This window comes from Catharus ustulatus, chromosome 10, assembly GCF_009819885.2.
Source record: "Catharus ustulatus isolate bCatUst1 chromosome 10, bCatUst1.pri.v2, whole genome shotgun sequence".
Lineage (NCBI taxonomy): Eukaryota > Metazoa > Chordata > Aves > Passeriformes > Turdidae > Catharus > Catharus ustulatus.
This window is the reverse complement of record NC_046230.1, coordinates 3,733,523-3,756,380: the sequence shown is the minus strand read 5'-3', so window position 1 is coordinate 3,756,380 and position 22,858 is coordinate 3,733,523. Positions and strand designations below refer to the sequence as shown.

General features: G+C 41.1%; 1 protein-coding gene across 3 annotated transcripts in view; it reads left to right on the top strand.

Moving 5' to 3' along the window:
- Window positions 1-22,450, top strand: part of UGGT1 (UDP-glucose glycoprotein glucosyltransferase 1) — a 43,044-nt gene extending 20,594 nt beyond the window's left edge. For 2 of the 3 annotated variants that reach the window (XM_033068648.2, XM_033068649.1), the window contains exons 20-41: window positions 195-293; window positions 1,626-1,649; window positions 2,193-2,287; window positions 2,900-3,106; window positions 3,692-3,823; window positions 4,737-4,867; window positions 7,225-7,320; window positions 7,648-7,750; window positions 8,198-8,277; window positions 8,737-8,926; window positions 10,661-10,819; window positions 12,489-12,574; window positions 12,924-13,008; window positions 14,016-14,104; window positions 14,544-14,648; window positions 15,210-15,294; window positions 15,872-16,054; window positions 17,225-17,385; window positions 17,857-17,971; window positions 18,213-18,329; window positions 18,628-18,787; window positions 19,187-22,450. In XM_033068648.2, coding sequence (XP_032924539.1) covers window positions 195-293; window positions 1,626-1,649; window positions 2,193-2,287; window positions 2,900-3,106; window positions 3,692-3,823; window positions 4,737-4,867; window positions 7,225-7,320; window positions 7,648-7,750; window positions 8,198-8,277; window positions 8,737-8,926; window positions 10,661-10,819; window positions 12,489-12,574; window positions 12,924-13,008; window positions 14,016-14,104; window positions 14,544-14,648; window positions 15,210-15,294; window positions 15,872-16,054; window positions 17,225-17,385; window positions 17,857-17,971; window positions 18,213-18,329; window positions 18,628-18,787; window positions 19,187-19,212 — 2,528 coding nt within the window. In that variant the 3' untranslated portion in view covers window positions 19,213-22,450. The remainder of the gene's footprint in view (window positions 1-194; window positions 294-1,625; window positions 1,650-2,192; window positions 2,288-2,899; window positions 3,107-3,691; window positions 3,824-4,736; window positions 4,868-7,224; window positions 7,321-7,647; window positions 7,751-8,197; window positions 8,278-8,736; window positions 8,927-10,660; window positions 10,820-12,488; window positions 12,575-12,923; window positions 13,009-14,015; window positions 14,105-14,543; window positions 14,649-15,209; window positions 15,295-15,871; window positions 16,055-17,224; window positions 17,386-17,856; window positions 17,972-18,212; window positions 18,330-18,627; window positions 18,788-19,186) is intronic. The other variant, XM_033068650.2, reaches the window with a different exon arrangement.
- Window positions 22,451-22,858: the final 408 nt, after the last annotated feature.

Below are 22,858 nucleotides of genomic sequence, written 5' to 3'. Positions count from 1 at the left end.
GCAATGCAGTTATTAATGTAACTTGTGAGACAGCAAATTTCTCAGCCTATATATTAACAGAGAAAATGAGGCACAAGCAGTATCACAAAGAGCAAAATGGGATGTGTTCTTAATGTTCTGGTAATAGTAGTGGTTTTATTTTCATTTTGCATGGAATAGTAGCTTTGGCATTTCATACTTGTTCTCCTCCTCAGATAACCATTTTGTGGATGACTTTGCTCGATTTACCACCTTGGATTCTAAAGATAAGACAGCTGCTGTTGCAAACAGCATGACCTACTTAACAAAGAAAGGTAACATCTGTGGTGGATTCTGAATCCAAATCTGCTTCTATGTGTGTTTCCAAGCATGTGTGCAGTTCTTCACACACACACTGAGCCTTGTCAGCCCTGTGGGTAACAGCATAGTCTGTTAAAGATTTCTTTTTTTAAAAATAAGATATGACATCTACATGTAACAAGAATGTTCCCCTCTTTAAACCCAGTCTGAATTATGAAGTCTCACCCAAACTGCTCTTGCTGTACTGCAGGTGACCCCCAGCAATGCAGCAGTATGAGCAAATGACTAGAAAAATATAAAAGGGGCTTTAGCTCTCTGTCTCATAATTCAAAATTGCTAAAAGTTACATGGATTCAGAAGAAAATTCTAACTGCCTGTTTTATAAGACACTACCTGACATGGTCAGTGCTGTTTTTATTGCTCCAGTACAGGCACTGCTTTTCCAATGGCAATATTATCACAGTGTTGTACATAAAAGTGTTAAAGCTTAGCTGTACCTCTCAAGTGTAGGAAATGCATGCACAGACATAATACAGAGTCTGATCAGATCATCAGGTGTTTCCTTTATCCGTTTTGGTTAGATTCCAGCAATAAGCTGCTGTCATTGGACCCAAATCCTCCTGTTCCTTTCTCCTGTCTTTACCAGAGTGTCCCAAGTTTCCATGGTCCTGTCTCCAGTCACTGCCATCCATGTGCACTCCTGAAATGTTCCCATTGCTCTTCCTGTCTCATGCCTGCTCTTCATTCACATTCAGTCACTTGGATTTGAACAAGTTTCTTGTGTAGAGCGTTAATTAAATCCACACCTTGGCATGCTTGTTGGAAAGTGCATTAATTTGCAATTCCATGGCTTGACATTTTTTGGTCACTGCCTCTTCTGCCACTTAAGATATTAAATAACTGCTACCTGATTACAGTAATGCTGTACCACATTTATTTGCTAAAGTAATAGAGAAGTTATATTTGTTAATATATATATATATATCAGCACCAGCACTGATACAGCACTGCCATGCTGGATTTTAAAGAGGGAAGATAACAGCACAGTGGCATGGCAGTGTTTGTAAACAGTCTTCAGAATTATGTCCTCACCCTGCAGTATGAAACTGGTAATATGTAGTATAACTAGTACTGTAACATGAAAATCAAGCACCCCTCTGTTTGAGGGGAAGAAAAAGTCAAAGCTAATTGCAATAAAATTAGCACAAACTTGTTGCTGTTGGATCTGAACTGTAGTGATTCAGTTATGCCCAGTAGAGTGCTGCAGCTTCTTGATGCACATTGGGATTGCCATCAGTTATTAATGCATCTCTTCTTTTCCCCTTTCCTTTCTGCTCTTTGACCAGGAATGTCTTCCAAGGAGATCTATGGTAACTCATGCTTTGGCATTTCTTATATTGTTCTTGGAATTTTCTGGTTCCTTTATAACACTGGCTTTAGAACCAGCAGGCAGGGAAGGAAGCTGTTGAAATGCATGTTTGCTCCAGCACTTTGATCTTTGTACAAAACTGATTTTGTAAACCAACAGCTTCAATACAAAGAGGTGATATGTCTGCTGGATTCCAACCCCAGTTGGACTCTGCAAATTATTTATGTTTCTTTATAATTTCTAAATGAAAAGGTAGCAAACAAACAGAAATACTAAAAGAATCTGGCTTAGAAAGAACAGTGCATGCTGTCCCACAAGGGTTTTCTGAATGACCTAATGAAGACTAATATACCAATGCTATTAATTTTGTCTTGCCAGGCTTCATAGCTTAGGCTTATCCATTGCTTTTCTATGGAATTTGACTTTTTTTGAAGTCTTTGCATGTGTGTCATAGTTTACCTCCAAAGGAGGAAAAAATGAAGCTTTCCTTCACTTCACCCTCAAATTTCTCCTTTTTTTCTTTTTTTTTTGGTAATAATTGCAGATGATTCCTTTGTTAGACCAGTTACTTTTTGGATTGTTGGTGATTTTGATAGACCTTCAGGGAGGCAGTTGTTGTATGATGCCATTAAACACCAGGTAGGTAACATTTTCACTGGAGTGGGTTGGCAATGCTAACAAAGCACTTGGTAGAGGCTTGTAAAACACAAATTGTGCATCTTCCTCTGGGTATGACTTGGAGAAACTAGTTTTCCCTGCAGGGTCTCTAATTTCCAGCCTCATCTTTTTTGTAGGGACTGGAACACTGCTGATCTTAAGCTAGGACAGAATACAATAAATGTTCTTTTAAACCCCTGGTGTTAAACTGAAACATCTGTGTTTCGGTTTGGAGATAAAAATAAGCATTGCTCTCTGCTCTGTCCCATTGGTTCTGGGAGGATAACTGAAACATAAAAATGCACAGCTTACAGCTAAATCACTGGTTTGCCAGACTGAGTGGTGGCCATGGTCCTGGATTTCTTAGGCAGCACAGGGTTATCTGTAAGATTGCTGTCACAGTGGTGCCTATACATAAACTAAATGCTTGATGTTAAATTAGTTAATTCATCATTTTAACCTTGTGCTGTTATTTACCCAATTTGGAATCTGGTATTCTGGTTGAGAAATGTAAATATTTTGCTGTAGTGTTTATTATATATTTATTATATCTGAAATGTTAAACTTTCCCATCACCTGTTTTGTTAAACACAGAAATCCAGCAATAACGTTCGAATTAGCATGATTAATAATCCTAGTGAAGAACCCAACAGCCAGAATACCATTGTAGCTAAAGCCATATGGGCAGCTCTGCAGACACAAACCTCAAATAATGCCAAGAATTTCATCACCAAGATGGCAAAAGAAGAAACTGTGAAGGCACTGGAGGCAGGAGCTGACATCTTGGAATTTGCTGTTGGGGTATGTCTGTGGGTGTTTTCATGGAGAGGGTGCTTTGCTTGTTCCTCAAATGAAGTTTAGAGTGTAGTAAATTCATATCAAAAGGTGCAGGAAAAAGAGAAAAGTAGCACTGTTGGGTTTGCTAGTTTGGTGGTTTTTTAATCTCTGAAGGGCTTACCTAAGTATTACAATCCATCTAAACATCAAATAAATCCTCATACACATCAAAGCTATGTCACTTGGAAAGGGCAAAAGGAACATGAGTGCAGGGATCTATTCAAGTGAGTCAGTCTTGGGTGGTTAAGAGAATAATATTTTTTTTAAAGCTGGGGAAAAAATACAAGTGCATTTCTCAAAGTAGATTGTAAAAAGAAAGGAAGATTGGAACTGGTCTAAGTAGCTGAGGCCCTTCACAGCAGAAGTTGGGATAGTGTTTAATGGTGACAAGCAAGAACTAGGTTTAAGACCACAAAGAAAAGGGGGTGGCAGAGATCAATTTAAGCAAGATATGAAGATGTTCTTGAATGGAAACAAAAAGATGACTTTTAAAAAGTGTGCAGAGGTCGTTTTCTTCCTATTCCAATGTCAAGTGTTCTTTTCTTTTAGGGTATGGATACGACTATTTTCAAAGAAGCCTTTGAATCTCCCAAGGTGGATTTTATTCTGTCCCATGCTATTTATTGCAGAGATGTTCTAAAGCTGAAGAAGGGGCAGAGGGCTGTGATCAGCAATGGACGGGTGAGATAACAGTGAAAGACACTTTCCACAAATGAGAAGGAAGCAGATTTGAGCAGCAGAGTCTGGGGATCAGACACAGGAGTGTCAGCCTGTTTCAGTTTCAACAGTCTTTAGGACTGCTTCCAGTTTGATTTATTCACACCTGAGTGACCTTTTCTTTTCACTATGTGCAGTTAGTTCTTGGCATTTGGTACTAATTCAGGTCTCTCAGTTGCTTTCATGCTGGCAGTGAATTGAGTCCAGGGGTAGAAGGGAATGATAAATTTGCAAGATTATGCTGCTTCAGTTTACTGAGCTGCTGTATTTTGCCCTGACCAAGGTGCCTTGGTCTTTTCTACCATCTGTTTTTATTATAGTTATCTGAAATGAGGTAAATGATGCTACAATAGTATTTCACTGCAAATAATGAAACACAGCTGTGTACAGCATTGGCTTTTCTTTTGTCATCTGTTTCTAGTTAGGAACAAACCCATGCAGGTCCCAGTGGTTGCTGGATATTTCAATGGGTTAAAAATCTCAGGTGATGAGTTGTTCTGTTCTATTTTTCTCATTAGCAAAATAACAAGAGGTATTGTCTAGGTAGCTTTTAGGCTTCTGAAGGCTACAGGAGGGAGATTTGGGTCATTGGCCTGGTATTCTGTTGTTCCTTCCAGATGTGGTACTTCATGTATAATTTGTATGATGTGCCTGACCCAGTGAAAATTTGAAATGTGTATTTTATGCCTTAGTCTGGGACTCTTGGCTGTAAATTTGGCTGGATTTACCTGTTAAACTCTGCTGCCACTGACATTAATACCAGCCTAACTGGTTGGCTTCCATGAAACTGGGCTGGAGTAATTATTTAATACCTCTTTGAATTTTGTTTCAGTGTAGCCTTTACCTAATAATGCTGATTCTGCTTTTATTTTTGTAGATTATTGGCCCATTAGAGGATGGAGAGATGTTCAATCAGGATGATTTTCATCTCCTTGAAAATATCATTCTAAAGACATCGGGACAGAAAATCAAATCTCAGATTCAGCAGCTGGGATTTGAAGAAGATCTGTAAGTAAACATAAGAAGGCTTACAGAGAAGTGCTGGGACTCTTGATAATATATCTTTGTAAATCTGATTTGCAATTCATTTAAGTGCTGCTTGGCCTATCAACATAAATATTATTTAAGTAATACATTTCCCTGTCAGTACTATGGGATTCCTATAAACTGCTTTTGACTTCAAAGAGAAACAGCAGAAAAAGAGACAGAGATAAGGAAAGGGAAGTCATAGTTCTAGAGAGTTACTGCACAAAGCAGAGGTGAGCTCCTCAAAAGAAAGTCATGTTGAAATTAGAAGAACAGGAGTCCCCTGTAGGTGTGTTTGTGTTGGAGCTTGTAGCTGTGGAAATAGTTCCTACCATACTTTCCATCACATTTTTCTGTGATGCTGCTTGACTGTTAAGGGCTGGTCAACATGAGGTCAGTTCTGCAGAAATGTGTGATTCTGGATCACAGCAGAACAGGTTGTAACTGTGTTCCAAGCACTTCTGCATCCATTGGGTGTTGGGGTGGTGGAACATAGGTTTGAACATAGGTTAGTTCTGGACAGAGCAGTGGGTTTGGGGTTTCTTTTTGTTTATTTGAATGATGCCAAGGTTTCTCAAAAGCTTTTGAAATTATCTGCTGCATTGGAAAAATCTGTAGAACTTAGTGGAGTTCACCAGGCTTGTGAGTTTGGTAGGAACAATTTAAACAGCTGTAACTATAAATCTCTGAGAGAGTTAATTCAGGAAAAGCTGACAGACCTGTAGGTTACAGTTTTACTTCTTGGCAAAGGTGTGATGTACAAATCAATTTTCATTGAACTTTCAAGAGGTTTTATGCTTCTAAGATTGAATATATTCTGAAAATATTAGACTGAAAATTTACAGAAATACTAAAAAGTGCACGAAAGTAATTACCTTTTGTGCTTGGACTCCTCTCAAAAGTTTCTTCACTTACAGGATTGCTTCCTAGTGCTCAGAGTTGCAGTGTAAAATGGGAAGAGCACTGAAACAAGGGTTTGACCTGAAGGGCTTTCAGGTCTGAGTGGTTGGTGAAGATCAGGAATGCAGTTGCTGTAACGTGGTTGGACCCCTAAAATGCAGCTGTTCTGTATTTGGTAGAGTTAAATCCTTTGGTATGCTCAGTAATAAGGCTGCAACCAGTTTAAATTACTGCTGGATAACCCCTTAAATATGTTTACAGTAATTTCACGAATACAAGCCGCACCAATTTGACCAAAATTTTGGTGGAAACCCGGAAGTGCGGCTAATATTCCGGGGCGGCTAATCTATTAACAAAATTCTAAAAGCTACCAACACGGAAGTGAGAGCCCGCGGCAGCCCCAAGCCAAGCTGGAGCCCGGCCGGCCCCGGCAGAGGTGGGAAAGCCTGGCAGAGGCGGGGCCTGCAGTGTGGGGGGCGGGCGGCTGAGCCTGAGCCAGCAGGGCGGGGCAGGGAGGGCGGCAGAGCCTGAGCCAGCAGGGCGGGGGAGCCCGGGAGAACTGGGGCTAGCAGTGCAGGGGAGCATGGCAGAAGCAGGAAGGCCGACGGGTGGGGCTGCCTGGCAGCGGGGGAAGCCCAGCAGAATCGGGGCCAGCAGCGTGGGGGAGCCCGGCGGTGCGGGGGCCTGCAGTGCCGGCCAGGGCGAGGAAATGCGGCGGTGGTGCAGACGGGAGGGGGCGGCCGGCGAGCCCGCCGGCGGGGCTAGGGAAGGCGGCGCGCCGCGGCCGGCGAGCCCGCCGGCGGGGCTAGGGAACGCGCCGCGGCCGGCGAGCCCGCCGGCGGGGCTAGGGAAGGCGGCGCGCCGCGGCCGGCGAGCCCGCCGGCGGGGCTAGGGAAGGCGGCGCGCCGCGGCCGGCGAGCCCGCCGGTGGGGCTAGGGAACGCGGCAGCGGGGCGGTGCTGACGGGAGAGGGGGGCCAGCGAGCCCGGCGGCGGCAGCAGTACCACCCGGCCAGCCCCGCCGAGCCGTGGCGCTGAGCTGGGCCACCCGGCCCCGTCGGCAACCATGAGCGGGCCGAGCCTGCCTGGCCCCGCCCCGAGCCAGTAAAGCCCGCTATGCCGCGATCCTGTTACTAATTGGCCAATTTGTGAAAGCTGCGCACGGATTCTCGCTACGAACGAAAGTGCGGCTAATATTCGGGGTGCGGCTTATCTATTGACAAAGACAGCAACATTGTCGAGGCACCGGGGGTGCGGCTTATAATCCGTGCGGCTTGTATTCGTGAAACTACTGTATTTCTTCAGAGCCTGTGTAGAGAGGTAGCAGAAGTTTGGGTAATGATTCTGTTTGCCTTCTCATATTGCTGCTGCTTGGCAGAAATGTGCTAAGTACAGGCATTTTTTGGATATCTGCAAGCCTTTTTCTTTTCCTTCTTTTCAGGGCAAGTGACTTGGTAATGAAAGTGGATGCTCTTCTTTCTGCCCAGCCAAAAGGAGAGGCAAGGATTGAGTATCATTTTTTTGAAGAACGATACAGGTATAGAATTGCTGAACAATGCTTTTCTGTGTCTTTGAACTTTCCTATTGTTCTATGTTGCATTTAATTAAAAAAAATAAATCTAAGTAGCAGTAGGAAAGTCCCCAACAGTTTTCAGGAAGATTCCAGAAGTTAATTTTATCTCTTTACCTATCTCTATAAACATACATGTATATGCCTATTATTTTCTCTATTTAGTTTCTGAAGATGCACAACATTTAATAAATAATTTCAGTTCAGGATGAGATGGATAGCAGTGGGTTGTAATGCATTTCAAGTGTTTATCCACATGTTTGGTACTTTAAAATTGTGTTTTCTTCTGTTTAGTGCAGTTAAACTGAGACCAAAAGAGGGGGAGACATACTTTGATGTTGTGGCTATTGTTGATCCTGTGACCAGAGATGCTCAAAGACTTGCTCCGTTACTTTTGGTACGTAGCAGGGTTGTGAGCAATTTCAAATTCCATCATTTTGGGACCTTCCTCTTTGACTGTGTGGTGACCAGTGGCTTTCTAATAATGTGTCTGAGTTTCACAATGCATTTGTCAGTGGAAATACTAATTAGGCTGCACTGCACACTAACGAGATCATGCTCAGGTACTGTCCAGAGAGCTTTTAGTTTCACTGTTCTAACAGCTCAGTTTGCAGTGGCTCTCTTCTTGAGGAAAGTCTCAGCATGCCAAAAAGAATGCCTGAAATATGAGGAGCAGGTAGCTGCTTAAAACCACTGATGAAAAAGTGGGCAGATGGTAAAGGAAGTCACAAGGAGGGAGGATTGGGAATGAGCAGATAACATCCACCCTGAGGTCCTGTCTGTAAAACAGTGGTCAGCTCTCCTCATTAGCATTTTAAGGGATGTCTCTTTCTCATTACTTTAGGTTTTGAACCAGTTGATAAATATGAACCTGAGAGTGTTCATGAACTGCCAGTCTAAGCTTTCTGACATGCCACTGAAAAGGTAAGCAGTTCCATGGTACAGGGGGGGGCAGAGAGAGAGAAACCTGTTGGCATGTGCAAACACAGGAGCATGGTCAGCTGTCCCATAGGAAGTCTCAGTAACTGCTTTGAGCTCATTCATGTAATAGCATCATTTCCCACAGAGAATCTGGGCATTTGTAGATGGCAGGAGCTAATTCTGCTGTTTTATAACTTGCTTGCTTTTAATTTTTTTTGTTTGTATTTATATAAAATTAAATAACTTAGTAGTCTTAATGGTTGAGTCTTGCACAGTCTTTTTTGGTCCTTCAAGATAGAAATTCTGACCTGTCCTAAGGTTAACACAACCTGCATTGCTTTGGACAAAGGCTTGGAGACATTAGAGGTTAGGGAAAGCTGATGCCATCTGCAAATTCAGTGAGAGTGAAAATTAGCAAATTTTGGCTGATAGGTGTTCTAATGTTCTCTTCTCAAATTTCAGCTTTTACCGCTATGTTTTGGAACCAGAGATTTCTTTCACAGCAGAGAATAACTTTGCTCCAGGACCAATTGCCAAGTTTTTAGATATGCCCCAGTCTCCACTGTTCACTCTGAATTTAAATACTCCTGAGAGCTGGATGGTGGAGTCTGTTAGAACCCCTTATGACCTTGACAATATCTTCTTAGAGGAGGTAAGAGAAATCATCATGTTCCTACTGCATTTAAATGGTGGTGGTTTTCCAGGGCTTGTTTTTTTATGGGAAAGAAATGCAGAATTTTAAAATGCCAGTAAACACAGAGCTGTGGATATTACTGCATTTGCAGACCTCTAAATGTTTTCTAGGAGGGGAAGCATAAGCTCCCTCAATAAGCAATATTACTTATTGATTTCAATATAACAATAAGCAAGATTGCTGTTCTCAATTACTCATGGATGCCTGACCCATAGGTTCAGACTACCATAGGCTTGAAGCAGGTATTTTCCGTTCCTCCTAGAAGCCCCCAGCTGGTTTTAGCTACCTGTTTAGTTTCACAGTTCTTGTTAACTGGCAAACACTCCTGTGGTCCACAGCAGGACATGCAGTACCAATGCAGCAGTGAAACCATGCAGCAGAAATCCACTCAGCTGCTGTAGGTTCAGGAGCTTGCTGTTGCTTGAACAGACCTTGAGTCTGACTGTTGGGCTGTGGATCTGGGCAGTGCTGTCCCACCTACAGAAGGAAAATAGGGAAAACCCCTTAATATTTACCTTAATGTAAAGATATTACACATGTATGTGTAATGGGGCTGTCAAAGCCTTTACAAACAGACCTCTGGAAAAGTGGCAATCTTAACAGCCTTGAGGGCATCACAAATGTGGGTTCCCCTCTCACTGATTATCACTGTTATTAGCCCCGTCTTACTTCTGCATCTCTCTGATACTGTTTGGGAATATGATATGCTATTGTGGTATATCTGGTATTCCTAATCCTGTACTAGTTATTCAGAAATCTAGGAAATCGGGTGTGGTTTATGGTTTGGTTTTGGTTTAGGAGTTTCTTGCTTTTCATCTCTTAACCTAACTGTAAAGACATAAATGAAGCATTGATAGTACATTTCAAGCCTTTGATTTCCATGCCCACCTCTTACATTAATTGAAAGCCTGAGAGAGACGGGGATTAAATGCTTCAGGCATTCACAGTGCATTCCTGAGCTTCCAAGTAAACAGCAGCTTTACTTTTGCAGGTGCACCATTTCCAGTTCCCAATGTGCAGGCTGTTGGTGCTGTAGCAATTAAACTGTCATTTTGGATGTGCAATGAGAGGAGATGCTTTGTGGGATTAGACTAACATTCTGCTTATGTACTGTCCTCAGGCTACATCTGAATTTGGCCTGGTAGGGACCCAAGTCTTTTGGGGTTGTGGTTTTTTTCTTTTTCTGGTTATTTTTTCTCTTCTCTTCTCTTTCCTTGGCACATTTGTTCAGTGTAGAAAAAAAGGAATGGGTGTTTCCTGACAGTACCCTAGTGCACTGTAAAAGTAATGCAGAGCAAAACAAAACATTTATTTCAGAAACTCATACTAGGTGAGACCAGCTTTAAACAGATTTACAGTCAAAATTCTGGATCTCATCATACATTTTTATGAGATACCAACTCCATTCTCCAGTAAATGTTAAAAAAATAAGTTGTGGAATAGAGCAACAATCCTCCCCTTTTCTTATCCTAGCATATGTTGAGATTCAAATCCTTTTGGTCTGGGCCACTCTTAACAGTATTTGTGTGAGGTTTGTCACTTGAAGGAGCTGAGCTATTTGAGGTTTTCTAGGTATAAAATTACTGTGGTAAAATTGGTTTTTAATTACTATGGCTATTCTAGAGTAACTGAATGACTAAAAGCTGGCCCTTTAGAGCTAGTGCTGCAGTCAGCAGTATGTGCTCCTTTCAGGTGGACAGTGTTGTAGCTGCAGAGTATGAGCTGGAGTACCTGCTGCTGGAGGGACACTGCTATGACATTACCACTGGGCAGCCACCTCGGGGGCTCCAGTTCACACTGGGGACTTCAGCCAGACCTGTCATCGTCGACACCATCGTTATGGCCAACTTGGTAAGTGTTCTGCTGGGGCTGGCAGCAACCAGCTGCTGTTCCTGCAGTCAGCACAGCCACTGTTCCTGCAGTCAGCACAGCCACTGTTCCTGCAGTCAGCACAGCCACTGCCATCCCCACTGAGGGTTTTCTAGCGTGGGACTGTGGGTTTGTGGTGTGACTTGCACTCCACAGCTGCTTGGATATGCATCAGAGCCACATTCCTCATACTGATGTCTGCACTCTCTTTTTCAAGATGTGCTCCCTTCCCTTCAGCTGCCTGAGATATTCTGGAATATCTTTAAATGCTACCACTGTTCTTAAGCTACCCTTTTCCAGGGAAGCTCAGACAGTTGTTTTCCTGAGACAGGCCATCCACTCTGGTGCTGTCAGCTCAGCCTGTCTTGTTTTTGGGGCCCATTTCTTCAGGAGATCTGTGGCATAAATGGAGAGAGTCTCAGCAAGAACAGTTGATGTTGTAGAAAATAAAGGAAATGTGAAAGAATGGGATTTATTTATTCAGTTGAGGAAAGGTGCTGGAAATCCAAGTGTATGATTGTTCCCTACAGCTGCTTTTGTAGTGTCACTGCATAAGGGATGTGTCTGTTCTCAGTGTCCACACTGGGCCAGGAAAGAGGTAATGGACTAAAATTATGGCAGAGGAAATTAGCTACTGGAATGTTTTCTTGATATGTAATATTAGTGAAAAACTGAAGTAAATTGCCTCTTGTGTTATTTTTTAATATTTATTTTTTTTAAAGTTATTACATTTATTTAAATGAATTAAAATAAAAACAAGGAAAAATATTCACTGGTGCTAAATATTTATTTTAGAATTCTCACTCATTTTCAATTTGTGCCTTTTCTTAGCCAGAGTGTATCCTAGAGTGATGTAGTATTTCTTACTGTAGAAAGAAAGATGCCCCTTATTTTGCATGTGATCACATGCTGTGTTTATGTAGGGGAGAAAAACACAGAAGTGTCCTTTTTCTAATTAGCTGTAATAAAATTTAAAAAAAATTTTATATTTTCTTTTTAAAGCAGCTTGGCTCACATAGGATCTGCAAGCATTTGAAGGCACAGTACAAAACTGAACAGGACACTAAAGCATCTCCACAGTTCCATGTATCTTCTGTAGGTGTAATAATCTACATCACAGAGGAAAATACTCACATCTGGAATCTGAAGCTTAAAAAGACTTGAACACTGTATTTGAATTTCACATTGTAATTTTTTAAGTTCTGCAGAAGAGATATCTTGCAACATGTAAATTGTGTTACTGCTTCTGCTGTAGATGAATTACCACTCTGCAAAGCTTCAGAATTCCTTCAAATTTTGTTGTAAAATTGCAAATTAGTGTTTTGAAATCCCCTCACTCTTTCAGGAAGGCAACCTTTTGCAGGAAAAGATTTTGGGTTTACACTGGTCCCATCAGGACAATGAAGACTTTGACCTAACAAATAATGCCAGACTTTTTCAAGCTTCTGTCTCTTAGGGAAAACCCAACAATGTTGGATGGAATAATTTCTGGGGCTTTTCTGTGGGTTTAAAGCTTTAAAGTTATGTTAATCAACATGCTTACAAATAACATTTTGGATATAAAACAATGAGTAAAACCACATAATTTTAAAGGTATTTTTTCTGCATTTGCAATTTCTGGAAACTGCCAAATATTCTTTTCACTTTACAGGGCTACTTCCAATTAAAAGCCAATCCTGGTGCATGGACTCTAAGACTGAGAAAAGGCAGATCTGAAGATATTTACAGGATCTACAGGTGGGTCAGGATAAGAAATACTTCAGTCTTTTTCTTGTAAGACTTCTGAAGTAGGTAGGCATTGTAATATGTGAATCTAATGGTTCCTTTGCTAAAGTGCAGTGATCTGAACAGCAAATTAAACATTTCATACTGAACAGAAGTTATGCAAGGTGAAATTAATTAATTTAAAACCCTATTAAGTATGTTCAGATAGATGTATTTGTTTCTTTGTCATGTCTCATACCTGTTTTGCAGTGCTGAGGCTTAATACATGTATAAAAATGAGCAGAAGAAATAAAGATTTTTTAAAGTATTTTTAAAATATTTCTGCTTTGTAGTAAAAGTCAGTGTCTTGCTCTGTTTTCAGCCACGATGGCACAGACTCTCCACCTGAAGCTAATGAAGTTATTGTTGTTCTCAATAACTTCAAGAGCAAAATTATTAAAGTGAAGGTGAGTTTACAAACCAGAGGTGCTCTGAAAGAAGTCTGTTTGACCAGCAGTGGGGGAGAAACTTGAATTAAGGCCTGAAGCTCCTTCCCATGAGCATACACTTGGGGCAGTCTGCACAAAGCTCACCTTACAGTATCAGGGGTGGAGAGCATCATCTGTAGGCTTGATTTGGGTTTTTAATACAGGAGAGAATGACATGTAGGTCCTGTTCTTTGTGTATGTCCCTGAGAAACAGTAATACTCACATTTTCCTGAGTGCTTGTAACGTCAAGAAAAAGCAATTTTGTATGCCCTGCATGTTTAGTAATAAACATTCAGTATGTCCATTGAGCTAGCATTTTATCTGTCACAGATAAATTGTATTCATTTGGCAATACATTTTCTGTCACTGACACAGGCTAGCTGAGAACATATTTGAAAAAAAAGGTAAATAATTAATCTGCTGTCTCTTAGGGTTGTCTATCAGGTAATGCCACAGCTGAGAAATTTAAGGAGAATGACTGATAGATAAGTGATGGCTATAACAGAGCCAGTTCTCACCTGACACCATTTACTTGTGCTGGACTAATTTTGGGATGTTCTCCCCATTCACTCTCTTGTCTGTGTATCAGCTTTGGGATTTTAATGGCCACTTATATCTCACTTACAGCACTTAGAGCCTGGTGGAATTGGTGTGTTGATTCTTTGGGTTTTTTGAGGGGTGGGGGGGTGTTGGTTTCTTTGAAGGTTTTTCTTTGCCAGTCTCCATCATCAAGGTTGCTCACTAAACATCTCTTAGAAAAGCATTTTAACCATCCAGACTAACATGCCTTTGGTGTCTAAAAACTCCTTTGGAATCTGTTTGGAAAGTCACTTCATTACTGAGCTGTTTTCCCAGACATCTTAGGTTACTTGTCAGCTCATGGGGTGTAATTTAAGTAGGTAAAAACAGATTTCAGGATAACATTCCTGACAAGATTTGCTCAATATGTACTTCCAACTCACTAAAGCTGTGTTATGCTTCACAGGTTCAGAAAAAGATTGATATGATGAATGAAGATTTACTAAGTGATGGCACCAATGAGAATGAATCTGGATTTTGGGAATCTCTCAAATGGTAAAACTAATTCAGTGATACCCTGCAAGTGTCTTGAAACTGGAGAACTCTTTGGCAATACCATGATGTCTGTCAAATTCCACAGCTGGGCTGTCATTCACTGGACTCCTCTTTTTCTAGAGATCTGGGCTCCTGCTGTTACCTTCCCTTACCCCCTGCGACCTGGCAGCCTGAAAACATTGCTTCTTCCCAGAAGCTGCACCTCAGCCAGTGCTCTCTGAATGAAAAGGTGTTCATGTCTGAGCTCCTGCACCTTCCCTGTCTGTGTGCACAGCACTCTGCCTTGGGGAAGGTGCTCTGGGCAGCAGGGAATGACACCAAAAACCCACAGACCAAATGCATTAAAGCAAAAATGTAACCATTTTCTGTGTTTGCAGCCTTTCAAATAGAGCTGGTCCTTCCTGTCTTGTCCTTCACAGAGCCATATCTTTCCTTTCAGGGGATTCACAGGAGGACAAAAGAATGAAGATGTGAAACAGGATAAGGATGATGTACTAAATATATTCTCTGTGGCTTCAGGACACCTATATGAGAGATTCCTACGGTTAGTTGAGAATTTATAACCCCAGTGTCCCAAATGGTAGTGTCCTTGCACAAGGAAAAAAGTTACAATTTGCAAGAGTATAAAAACCCACTTTTTCAATGCTTCAGAAATCCACTGGAAGCTGCATCTACTGTGTCATAGGAACTTTTGTCTGCATAGCATTGAGTTAAAAATAGACTTAGTTTAATAGATGGTGTGTTGCTGTCCTAAATTTACTCACTACAATATAACCAATGTATTGTTAAGAAGTTACAGAATAAGTCACAGTTGCTTTGGAAAGAATCTGAGCTGCTGTTGTTCTCAAAGGACTGTGAAAGCCAACAGGTTGTATATTCTGACTAGTTAAAATGTACAGATGTTGGGGGTTTAGTAATTTTCACATAAAATTAAGCTATTTGCAATAGACTGAAGCTACCCACTTTTTCTTTGTGCAGGAAGTTCAGTTACCTGACACATAAATAGTTTAATCATGTAGCCCAGCAATTTGTAATCTATTACACAGCTCATCTTCCTTGGGTGCCACTTGTTCCTGTAACTGCTTTATTTTTTTTCTTTTGATAGCATAATGATGTTATCTGTGCTGAAACACACCAAGACTCCTTTGAAGTTTTGGTTTCTGAAGAACTACTTATCACCTACATTCAAGGTTTGTTACTAATTAGAAATTTATTTGGTGGTGGGGGAAAGGAAAGCTGCTTCCCCCTCGCTTCCCGATGCTGCACCAGCATCACTGGGCTAAACCTGCACTCACCCAAAGCTGGAGGAATCCTCACAGATGAGAATGTCAGCTGATGTGACAGTAGACCAAGTTGTTCTAGTAAAAAAATTCTTCCAATGCTCTTCTCTCATTTTACATGCTCCACTTACACTGCTTTGTACACCCCTAAATAATTGTCCCACCTGTGAATTTTTATGATTTGAGTAATGCATTCCTTTAAACTCATCTGTGGATCGCTGTAAAATGGCTCATAAGGAACTGTGTGGACCAAAATGCTGAAAGATCGAGTTGTCTCAGGATAGCTGGCTTTACAATTTGTATTGATTGTTCAGCTTGGGGCTCAGTGTTTTGTGTGAATTAAAAATGAAACTAATTTTCTTTGTGGTATTTCATTTTCTGATGTTCTGTGTCTTAGGCTGAAGCCTGTCTCTTGCAATAGGCTTTTCTTTTTCCTGCAGAGGAACAAAGAACTGAGATAAGCTGTTTTTTCCCCCTCCCTCTGCAGGAGTTCATCCCATACATGGCCAAGAAGTACAATTTCCAGTATGAGCTTGTCCAGTATAAATGGCCACGCTGGCTGCACCAACAGACAGAGAAGCAGCGCATCATCTGGGGTTACAAGATCCTCTTTCTAGATGTGCTCTTCCCATTAGCTGTGGATAAAATCCTCTTTGTGGATGCTGATCAGGTAACACAGAGGCTGGAGTTATTTCACAGAGGCTGCAGTAATTAGATTTTTTTTTTAATAAGAAGTTCTTGAATACAATTTGGTATTATTGGAAGGGTTGCAAGTTTGAGCCCTTCATAGGCATGACTGGAAGTTGACTCTGTAATTATTGCATGCTTCACTGAGGGCTGGGTTCTCTGCCTGTTTCCACAAGAGTGGTTTTGTTGGCCTTTCTTTTGCTGTTATCTGGTTCCTCATTCACTCACTGTGATTCCAGATAGTTTGCCAAATACATTCTCACTTCACCCTTCCATTTTCCCAGTTCAGTCTGTTCTCCCAGCCTGCACATCACTTACCACAGACAGTCTTTTCCTAAGTCACCAACCACCCGCCCCTGCTTTTAACTTGACCACATCTGAGTGGCTTTCAGAGGAGGAGAAGGCAAATCCCTCGTGCACAAGGCCATGTCCTGCTGCAAGGCAAACAGGACTGGAAGGCTTTGTGTGTGCTCACACCTCAACAGGTGTGAAATGCAGGAAATGTGCACAGTGAGAACTGCCAAAACTACTCTCAAAAATGCATATGAAATGAGAAGTAGAGATTATCAACATATGCCTTGGGGGTTTTGGCATATGTACAGTGTGATTCCATGCCAGGCCAAACTTAAGCTGAACGATCAGTTAGGAGAGATTTCCAGCTACCCTGTTGTCATTTTAGGCAATTTGTTTTTTTGTTTGTGAGAGATATTAAGGCTTTTTTTTTTCCCATCAGAGTGGTATTTTTAAAGTGGTGCTAGTGCCACATCTGTGTCAAAAAGACATTACAAAGCTTTCATCCCTGAAGGGTCTGCAAACACTGAAGGGGAAGGGATACCAAGAGTTACAGTAGAGTTCATGTATAGTGAGAATTCTTGCTGCTTATTAAGAAACACTTATGCACTTCAACTGTCAAACCATCCCCCATCAGCTTATTTGAAGTTCTGTTTTATTTACTCCAGCTCTAAGGGCAGGGGAGACAACACCTTTTGTGCTGTATTTTTGTACTACATACACATAATGCAAACCACTGCCATGTACATCAGGTAATTCTTCCTGTATCTGTTTGCTCAGTCTGAATTAAATGCTGTACAGTATTTGCAAATAACCCGTGGCAGGCTCCTAGAAACGCAAATGGAATGTCCTTTCCCTTCAGATTGTGCGCACAGATCTAAAAGAACTGAGGGATTTTAATCTGGACGGCGCTCCTTATGGATACACTCCCTTCTGTGACAGCCGCAGGGAGATGGATGGCTACAGGTTCTGGAAATCAGGCTACTGGGCAAGTCACTTAGCTGGAAGAAAATACCACATCAGGTACTGAGGAATTCTTTTATTTTATTTTTTTTTTTAATAGAGAGGTAGAATTTTTGTTGCTACTTTGATTTAGCAGAAAACTAGCTGAGGTGTGCAGTGCTGCATGAGCCACTTGCTGCTTCCTGTTGCCTCTTTGAGGCTCCATGGCCTGTGGTCCCTTGGAAGGGACACTGAAGTTATTTTCAGTATGCTACACCTTTTACAGATGGAGAACTGAAGTGTTAACTAACTTTGTTAATAGCAGATGTTGGAACGGGGACTGCATGACAGCAAAGCTAAGACAGATTTGTTGAAAATTCTTTTTCATATGTGCCATGAACTTGTTAGAACTGCTTTCCTGCCTTGTAGTGGATCATCTGATGTGCTGCCACCCTGAGATTGTTTTTAGGGTGTTGTGGCCCAGGAGTCTAGTGGGGCTGCAGTGCTACCCTCCAGTGAAATGTCACTACTAATTGCTTCATATCCATGTAGTGCTCTGTATGTGGTGGATCTGAAGAAGTTCAGAAAGATAGCAGCTGGAGATCGACTCAGGGGACAGTATCAGGGTCTGAGTCAGGATCCAAACAGTCTGTCCAACCTTGATCAGGTGTGTTTTATTGTCTTTGTTTTGTTTTACTGGGCTGTGGTGTCAGGTTGGGACTGGGGGTTTTCCAAAGGACTTGGTTTGGAATGGGATGAAATGTGCATTCATCACTTTATATTGCATTGTGAAGAAAGAAAACTCTTACAAAAGTTAATTTTCACAATACTGTTGGTTTGGGAGGGAGATTGCTTCTTCTATTCTGCACCCTGTGGAAACAGCTACTAACTCTTACTCTGCACAACAGGATTTGCCAAACAACATGATCCACCAAGTACCAATTAAGTCCCTCCCCCAGGAGTGGCTGTGGTGTGAAACATGGTGTGATGATTCCTCGAAGAAGAGAGCAAAAACCATTGATCTGGTGAGTGCAGGGTGATTCCCACACTCTTACATCACATTAAAATACAGCAACCAGTTTTAGAAGCACTTCCCTCCCTCACCTGTATTGGTACTTGCATGTTTTCAGCACTCCAATTTTTTCTATTAGCTTCTGTATTAATTTCTCTTACCTGGAGCAATAGCATTGATAATAATTTGGAAAGAGACTTTGCAGTGTTCTCTAGCTGAAGTGTTTACCACCAGCAGATTGATCCCTGCAGAGGGAAGCACACCCCTGTTGAGTGCAGAAACCTTTTGTAGCCTGTCTGTTCTGTTTGCAGTGTAACAACCCAATGACCAAAGAGCCCAAGCTGCAAGCAGCCATGAGGATAGTTCCAGAATGGCAGGACTATGATCAAGAAATCAAACTGCTCCAGAGTCAATTCCAGAAGGAAAAAGAAATGGGAACACCAGCTGAGATGCCAGGACAACACACACATGGTAATCTTTGTTGCTGTTCTTCTGTGACTTTCTCTGTGCCTGTTGGTCTTGTGCTGTGTCATCCCTCACTGTGAGCTTGTACCATGGGAAAGAGGGCTGAATGAAATCATCAGGGAGTGTAATGGCATGGAAGGATCTTGCTGAGCAAGTTTGGTGTAATTTAACCTAATTCTGAAAGCCAGAGAACAGGCTTGTTCCAGTTCTGTACAAGACCCTCACTGTTCCTGAAATTTTATGAGCTTGGCCTTATCTTAACCTTTAAAGAAGTGCTGCTACACACTGTGGGTGAGAATTGTACCTTGCAAAGAGCAAGTCTTGGGAGGCTGTACTGATTTTCAAACCAATCTGCCAATTAAAGCAGTTCAAACTGAGTGCTCATTTTTCTCTCCTCTTCTACAGATCCAGCAGCACATGTGGAATTATGATCCATGGAGACAAATTCAAGTTAGACTCTTTCATAGACAATTTTTATATTGAAAGCTAGTTTTTCTCCAGTGTGTCTGCAAAACTGCTGAATAATTGAATGGGATGATGTATGCATTTCTATTACTTGCCTTTGGGTTAATTTCTGCATATGAAATAGGATCTGGATTGCTGGAATTAGCATTACTGGTGTTTTGCACCTGTGGTGGAGATGAAAGACCCCATGATGGAATTTAGTGTTTGAGAAAAAAAAACTTCACAATCCACCAGAAGAGTCACAGCCTGTTCCTTCAGCTGTTGCTGCCTCCACCACTGATGAAGCTCCAGTTTAGCCTCAGATCTAACTTGAGAGTCTGGGAATTGCAGACATACATCCTAACCTCATCTGATGGACATAATTTTTCCAGGTAACATTATAAAGCTCTAAATTATGCCTTGAATTTGGGACACTGTTTCAACTTCAGGTTTTCAAATAATTGAAAACACTTCTTGGATTTGTTCAATCTACCCTTGATTTTGTAACAAAACCAGCATTATTTTGATTTTCTATTTCCTGTTTTCATTTCTTGCCCAACTTTTGATGGTTTGGCTTAACATAAAGCTACCAAGATCTATTTAAATGCCTAGCCAAATGCAAATGCCTGAGCTTACAGAGTGAGCAGAACACAGAATTGGGCAGCTGAGTTCATCCTAGCCTATATGACTTGAATCAAAGTGCCCTCCCTCCCTCCTGCTCCAAGTGTAAATCAGTCTGCAAAACTGGTCGGGCCTTCCTCTTGCTGTGGTTCACTGATTCATGAATGTTTTTTTGGTTTTTTTTTTTTTTTTTTTTTTTTTTTTTTATGAAAAATCTGTGGAAGCTTGGAAGTTTATCATCATGTAAATTTCATTAACTTTATTTTTCTTCAAACAGAGGTGTTGACACATCAATAAAACTTCAGAGTTCTTAGGTCTTAAGCTTTAGTTCCCACTCAGTCCTCAGATCATCTGTTTTCCTTGCACACATTACAGTCCTAAGTTGATTTTGGGGTTTCTGGATATTTCACCTGCATTTGCTTTCTTTCTGTGCACAGACATGAAGGTCTCTTCTTGCAAGGATTAATTACCCTGGGCTAGTTTTAGCATTCATATTCATGTCTTCATTTTTAAAGATGCTGCTGCCAAAGTTCTGTACTATGAACATACCAATTACAGAAAACCCTCAAAGCCACTTTCCCTCATTCTGAAGGATTAATTGTCTGCTCTCTGTAACACCGAGGAGTTGAAGAATTGAAATGTGAGAACTAAAAGGAGATTTCTAGTACAAAATATAGTCACCTGTGCAGCTTGAGAAATCCAAACTTTTTTGGTTTTTGTGCCTCCCATGTTTTTATGCAAGTAAATGTTTTGTGTTGTAAGACCTTCAACCCAATAATCCTGACTTGAGATATTCTTCTGGAATTGCTGTGTTATAAATCCTGTCATGTTTTGGAGGAATCTGAAAGAAGACATCAGTATTAGTGTTTAAACTGTGAAACAGAGGAACTTAAGAGAAAAAGCAGCTCTTCTCCAGCCAGCTGAAGGAAGGGCCCAAACTCTTAAAAAAGCACATTAAGAGCAACTTACAGAGTTTATCAGCTTAGGTATTTCCCACTTTGTGGGGTTTTAAATTCAGATAGAATAAAAATTCAAAAATTTAGAATTTAAATTCAATCTGTGTGGTGGCTCTGGAAATTACAGGTGAGGTGCCTTATGCTTCCCACCAAAACTGTTCTGCTTAAGGATAAGCAGACTTACAGTGGCAGGACTTCTTTCTAGTGTAAAAAACAACACCCCTGCCAACAAATGAATTACATGTATGTCAGTTAGCCTGTTTGAAACAACTAAGACAGCACAGGTAAGACTGTCCTTTCTGTGTTCAGCTCCAAATCACTTCAGCCTTGCTGGAATGGCACAGGAAGAAGTGGGCAGCAGCTGTACACCACCATTCCTTCCAGGGATGGATGAGGCAAGAATGTGCTGAAGCCCTCAGAACAAGAGCAGCTTTCTGTGAAAAAAGGCCCTTTCCTATCTGGAGCCATATTTGGCTTCTTTTTCCCCTCCAATTTATATTAGGAGCCACAAGACTGAGAATAAACAACCTCTTAAATTCAGCATATTTACAGTGCTTTGTTGAATAAGAAAATACTTCTAAATTAAATGTCAGTTACAATTTTTTAAAAATATGCTCTTTCATTCTGGTAGTTCATGTATGTACTTGAACACCCACACTATGTGCTTTTTTAAAATTACAAGATCTGGCTAGCTATGGAGGGTATTTTCGTTGCCTCTAGTTAACAGATGCCATGCTCTTCAGTTTTTATAAAGAAATAGAAGTCATCTAACTCATAATGGGTACAGAAAGAAACCAGAAACATATTGTGAAATTCTATACCTTTACGGTACTCATAACAGTCCTGTAACTGTTCTCAAGTACAATCCAAAATGCACTTGGTACTGATTATTCTGAATGTGAACTATTCCCATTTTTCCTGAGAAGCCACTATTTACTTCCACCCAAAAATGACAATCAAAAAGAGAATAATCACTTCTTTTGGATCTGTGCATATGTTTGCTCTTAGATGCTCAGTGGGCCCTTGAAAGACAAATGGTTTGTCACCCCCATCTAGAAAGCATCTGAGGGAGATGCTTAATGAAACAGGGCTGCTGCTGCTGCTGTAACTGGGAGGATGATGGTAATTAGAAAATGGGGATTGCAGAGTTCACAGTGTGGTTTTGGATCCCTCAGACTAGAAAGGCCACTTCTGGGCCAGAGTGATGACACTGTTCCCATCTCTGGCTACAAGCAGCTTGACCTTTTGGTGAGCAGTTCACCCTTGAGAAATACCCAGTACTTCTATTTTAAAAGGAAGATTTGACTGCCTTGCTGAAAAGCAAATAGCAGAGAAGTAAGACTTTGGGATTTCTCTTTCATTTAGCTGTATGGGGTTGTAAAGAAAATGAAAGGGACTTGTACAAAGCAGTAAACACCCAGTAACAGTCTTAGGAACCAAAACATTTTTAAAATTATCTCCTGGTGGTTTTACCCAAATCCCAAATTCTGTAATCCTTTCAAGAATATTCCATAGCTCTGTGTGGCACTGATCCTAAGTGACCCAAGGTATGGGGGTTATTTTTACTGGATGTTACTGAGATCACAGTGAGTTTCCCAGAAGAGTGGTAACAACAAGATCCAACATAATAAAACCCTTCTGTTCTTTACCCATGTCTCTCCTGTCACTTGCTTTGGGGTAGATAACTGAGGTTTTATTAGTGTTCTTGGAGTACATTTTTCATTCCTTGGATGCAGGTGCTGGGATCCTGTTGAAAAGCTGGAAGGGAAAAGGAGGGTTTCCTCCTCCCAGCCACTCCTGTTAATCATGGTATTTGAATAACCCCTAAACTGAGGCATTTCTGTTAAACAATACAAATATTTTATATAAATCTACCTTTTAGATCGTTTTTTGGATCTCTACCTATTACTAGTTAAAAAGAATGTTTCTATGTCAGCTTTTTGTCATTTCTTCATTTGATTTGGTTTTACACTGACACTTCACAGTAAGCACTTGGAAAGTGATCCTCCAGAAATCCTTCCAAGCACAGAGTGTCTGAAGTTCTTTCAGAGTTGGG